Source organism: Myiozetetes cayanensis, unplaced genomic scaffold (assembly GCF_022539395.1).
Source record: "Myiozetetes cayanensis isolate MyiCay16 unplaced genomic scaffold, myiCay2020 scf1327, whole genome shotgun sequence".
Lineage (NCBI taxonomy): Eukaryota > Metazoa > Chordata > Aves > Passeriformes > Tyrannidae > Myiozetetes > Myiozetetes cayanensis.
In genome coordinates this window covers 1-4,862 of record NW_026086968.1, presented here as the reverse complement: position 1 = coordinate 4,862, position 4,862 = coordinate 1, and the positions used below count along the sequence as shown (strand labels likewise).

The 4,862-nt window shown below is 63.6% G+C and overlaps 1 protein-coding gene across 1 annotated transcript; it reads right to left on the bottom strand.

Annotated features, from left to right (window-relative positions):
- Positions 1-1,167: 1,167 nt before the first annotated feature.
- LOC126636553 (leucine-rich repeat-containing protein 14-like) lies at positions 1,168-4,064 on the bottom strand. The gene is made up of 3 exons (XM_050308861.1): positions 3,502-4,064; positions 2,811-3,401; positions 1,168-2,066 (listed from the first exon to the last, which is right to left on the bottom strand). Exons 1-3 carry the CDS (start codon positions 3,801-3,803, stop codon positions 1,508-1,510), a joined length of 1,452 nt encoding a protein of 483 aa, XP_050164818.1. The 5' UTR covers positions 3,804-4,064; the 3' UTR covers positions 1,168-1,507.
- Positions 4,065-4,862: the final 798 nt, after the last annotated feature.

The window sequence follows — 4,862 nt, the reverse complement described above, 5'->3', positions numbered from 1 at the left end:
CAAGGATTTTAGGTGGAATTAAAGGTGATTTTGGGTGGAATTAAGGGGGATTTGGGGAGAAATCAGGGATTTTAAGTGGAATTAAGGGAATTTTGGGTGGCATTAAAGGGGATTTGGGGTGAAACCAGGGGGCATTTTAGCTGCCACGAAGGGAAGTCCGGGTGGGAAGGGGGGGCTGGAGGTGACACCTCAGTCCTTGGAGGGAGCTGGAGCAGCAGAGCCCCTGCCCACCCCCACGCGTATCCCCCCCCACGTCCCCCCAGGCCGGGTTGACCAGCGGGGACCACGAGCACTTCGTGGCCGTGCCGGGGTCCGGCTCGCCCGCCGTGCTCGGCCTCACCCGCACCAGCAACGTGGGCGTGCCGGGACGGTGGGCGTTCCGCGTGGACCGCCCCGAGACCCCCCACGGGACACCCCCGGCGACCCCCGGGACACTCCCAGGGACTCCCCCCGGGGCCCCAGAGACACTCCCAGGGACCCCCCCGGGAACCCCCACAGGGACACCCCCAGGGACCCCTCCCAGGACACCCCCCGAGTCCGAGCGGGGGTACCAGTGCTGGGGGTGAGCGGGTGAAATGCAGGGCACGGGGGGGGGAGGGAAGGGGCTGTGACCCCACATGCAGAGGGCACCCAAGACTTCCTCCCCCGAGACCCCCTCCGAGACCCTCCCTGCGACCCCTCCCCAAAGCCCTCCCGAGACCCCTCACCCCAAGAAACTCTCCCCGAGACCCCTCCCGAGACCCCCCCGAGGCCCCCCCAGGCCACGGGAAGGAACAACAATTAAACACCTGCTGAGCAACACCTGAGTGAGGGGGGAGGGGCTCACCTGGGGGGCAGGGGGGACACAGGGGAGGACACGAGGGCGACATGTGGGACACGTGGGTGACAGGGGACACGGGTGGGACACGTGGGTGTCATGTGGGACGTGTGTGATGTGGGACATCTGTGGGACGTGTGATATGTGGGATGTGTGTGGGACATGTGGGACACGTGTGGGATATGTGGGACATGTGGGACGTGGGACATCTGTCAGTGGCAAAATCCACTGAGCCACTGAAATTGGGGCTGGAAAACACCAGGACGAGACAGAGGAACAGGGAGGTGGAGATGGTGAGGCACCGAAATTGGGGTTGGAAAACACCGGGATGGGGCAGAAAACACCAGGATGAGGTGGGAAACACCAGGATGAGGTGGAGAAACACCGGGATGAGGTGGAGAAACACCGGGATGAGGTGGAGAAACTCCGGGATGAGGTGGAGAAACTCCGGGATGAGGTGGAGAAACTCCGGGATGAGGTGGAGAAACAGCGGGGTGGGATGGTGAGGCACCGAAATTGGGTTGGAAAACCCTGGGACGAGGCAAATCCCACCGAGCCACTGAAATTAAAGTTGGAAAACACCGGGAGGAGGCAAACCCCGCCCAGCCGAGGCGGGACACCCCAAATCCTTGGAAGAAGGAGGTCCCGATGCCCTGAGCTCCTCCCCAGGGGCTCTGAGTGCTCCCCCAGCTACAGGGAGAAGAAATCCAGCCCCGCGTGTCCGTAGGGGTCGCAGGTCCAGACGGCTCCGGCTCTCCCGGAGCTCTCCAGGAGCCGCTCCAGCTCCGTGCCCAGCGCTCCCAAACATTCCCTGTCCAGATGCTCCTCTGAGGCCTGGCTGGGATCCATCCCTTGCCCGTAGCAATCCGTGGGGATGGGATACACCACCAGGCTCAGCTCCGGCAGCGCCGCCGTCTCCCGCACCAGAGTGCCCAGCCCGGCCCTGGACACGGAATTCCCAAAGAGCCCCAGCGAGCGCAGGCGGGAGCAGCGGCGCAGCGAGGCCAGCAGGGATTCCAGCTGGGAGTCTCCCAGGTGGCATTCCATGAGGTCCAGGTGGAGCAGGGAGGGCAAGGCCTCCTCCAGGAGCTGCCGGAGGGGCCGCAGGAGGCCCCGGGAGAAGTCGTGGCCGCTCAGGTCGAGCCTCTTCAGGGCCGGCGCGTGGGGGCTCCGGCACAGGAAGGAGAGGTCGGAAGGCAGGAGGGAGCAGAAGGTCAATTCCAGGCTTTCCAGAGGGGCCTGGAGTTCACTGCCAGGGCAGGAAGAGGGAGAGGGTGTGACCCCCGGGATGTCACGGAGCTCCAGGAAAACGGGAAGGGTCGGGATGGCCCCCCCAATTCCCTGCAGGGTGAATGGGAGCTACAACTCCCTTCACTGGGGGAATTGGGGGATCCCTGAGGTTGGAAAAGAGCTCCAGGAATTGGAATTCAACCTGTGAGAAGGGTGGGATTGTGGAGCCTTGGGGAGAGCGGGGAGCCTTGGAACTGTGGAGTCACAGAGCAGTGGGATCATGGAGCTACGAGGATATGGAATCACGGGGTTATGGGATTGTGGGAGCCACGAGAGTGTGGATTCGGTGCACCATGGAATCACGGGGTCATGGGATTATTGGGTTCTGGAGTCAGGGAATCACAGGATGAGGGGATTCTGGAGCCATGGAGCCAGCCGGGAGCACCTGGCGGAGCTCCGGGATGCGGCATGGGCTGCCCTCTGGAAACAGGGAAATCTGGGAATTCTGGGGATCACAGGGCCAAGGAGGAATTAAAGTTGGAAAAGGCCTTCCAGACGGTTCAAGTTCAACCCTTGAGAATCCCGGAGTGGAGGAATTATGGGATTGTGGTGCCGTGAAATCACAGAATTGCGGGATAACGGTGCCGTGAAATCACAGAATTGTGGGATAACGATACTGTGAAATCATGGAATTGTGGGATAACAGTGCCATGAAATCATGGAATTGTGGGATAACGGAATCACGGCAAGGGGGGGCACTTACCAGAGGACGTCTCCCAAACTCCCGGAGAGCCTGGAGGATCCCAGGTTGAGCTCCCTGAGGCCCTGCAGCTTTCCCAGCTCCATGGCCAAGCACCGAATTCCCGGCGCCGCCTCCCGCCGCACATCCACGTTGCTGTAGGGCAGCCGGAGGCTCCGGAGCTCCGGGAAGCGGGCGAGGCGCGGCAGGACCGCGGAGAGGCCCTGCAGGCCCAGGTTGTTGAAGCGGAGCTCCACCCTCCGCAGCCCGGAGGGCTCCAGGGATTCCAGGAGGTTCACGATCCCAGCCGGGCTCAGCTCCTCGGCCTGGAGCTCCCGGCACCGGAGGCGCAGCAGGGTGGAATTCCCGACCCGGAGCGCATCCCACACCACCCCGAAGGACGCGGCGCTGACGAACAGGTCGGCGCGGACGTCGATGGACGGAGGGGCCGCGTTCCCAAATCCGGCCCTTTGGAGCTCCCTTTGGAGCTTGGAGAGCTCCAGGCAGGCCTTGGCCAAGGCCACGGTGCCCGACCAGACGCTCATCCCCGCCGGGGCGCGGCCGACATCGTCGTCCCGGAGCCCCGTCACGTCCAGCATGCGGAGCCGGCACCGGCTGGGCCGGGAAAACGAGGAAAACAGGAGTGAACAAGCAGGGAATGAACCACACAGCGGGGTTCTGCTGGATCTGGGATTTTTATCCCATCAGGAATCACCTGGAATGGCGTCCTGGCCCCTCCAGCGCCCGCCGGAGCTGCTCCACCACGGCCAGGAGGACGGACTGGACGCACAGCTTGGAGGGGCCATCCCGGAGCGGCTCCCGGCGCCCCAAAATCCGCTGGAAATCCAGCTCCGGGAAGGGCCAGCGGGCCACCAGATCCCGCAGGACCAGGGGCCTCCCGTCCAGGAAGGCGGCGCGGAAGAGGACGGGGAAGAGCCGGGCGGGAACGGCGGGAAGGGGGCGGCGGGAGACGAGGCGGCGGGCGCTCAGGAACACCAGGGAATCCAGGGAATCCATGGATCCCAGGGGGGCTGCAGGATTTGGGAGGGGGGGCACAGGTGAGGTCGGGGGAACCCCGGGGATGGCCCCAAATCCAGGGATATCCCAGCGAAAAAAAAGGGGAACTTGTGGTAGGAAAAGGGGGAGGCAAAGGGGATGTTGGGGTGGGACACTCCCAAAAAAAAGGGGGTCCTAAAGCTGCCAAAAATCCCCAAACCACCCCAATTAATCCCCACAAACCAGTCCAGGGACTCCCTCTCTCCCTTCAGCACCCCTAAAACAGCCCGCACCCCCACCCCAGGGCCTCCCAAACGGCCCTCAAACCAGTCCAGGAACCCTAAAAACAGCCCCCCCACACCGGGGCCTCTCCAAAGACCCCAAAACCAGCCCAGAGACACCCAAACCAGCCCCCCCCCACCCCAAGGCCTCTCCAAGGACCCCAAAACCAGCCCAGGGACCCCTTCCCTCCCTTCAGCACCCCTAAACCAACCCCAAATCCAGGGATATCCCAGTGAAAAAGGGGGAATTGTGGGAGGAAGAGGGGTAGGCAAACGGGGATGTTGGGGTGGCACTCCTCCCCCCCCAAAACAAAGGGGTGTCTCAGAGCTGCCAAAAATCCCCAAATCACCCCAATTAATCCCCCCAAAATCAGTCCAGGGACCCCCTCCCTCCCTCAGCACCCCTAAAACAGCCCCCACCCACCCGAAGGCCTCCCAAAGGGCCCCCAAACCAGGCCCGGGGATCCCCTCCCTCCCTCCCTCCCTCCCTCCAGCACTCCTAAACCATCCCCCTCCCACCTCAGGGGCTCTCCAAGGGCCCCCAAAACCAGCCCAGGGGCGCCCCCTCACACCCCCCCACCAGCTGAGATATCCCCCAGCCCCCCTAAATCAACCCGGGGCCCCTCCCGAGTCCCCCCACCCCTACGGACCCCCAAACCACCCCAGGGTTCTTCCAGCCCAACGAAAACAGCCCCGCTATCCCAGGAGAGCCCCAGGGACACATTAAACAAGCCCGGGGACCCCTCACAGCCCCCGCGAAGCACTTTTGGGGACCCCTCCCCACCCACCCCCAACGAGG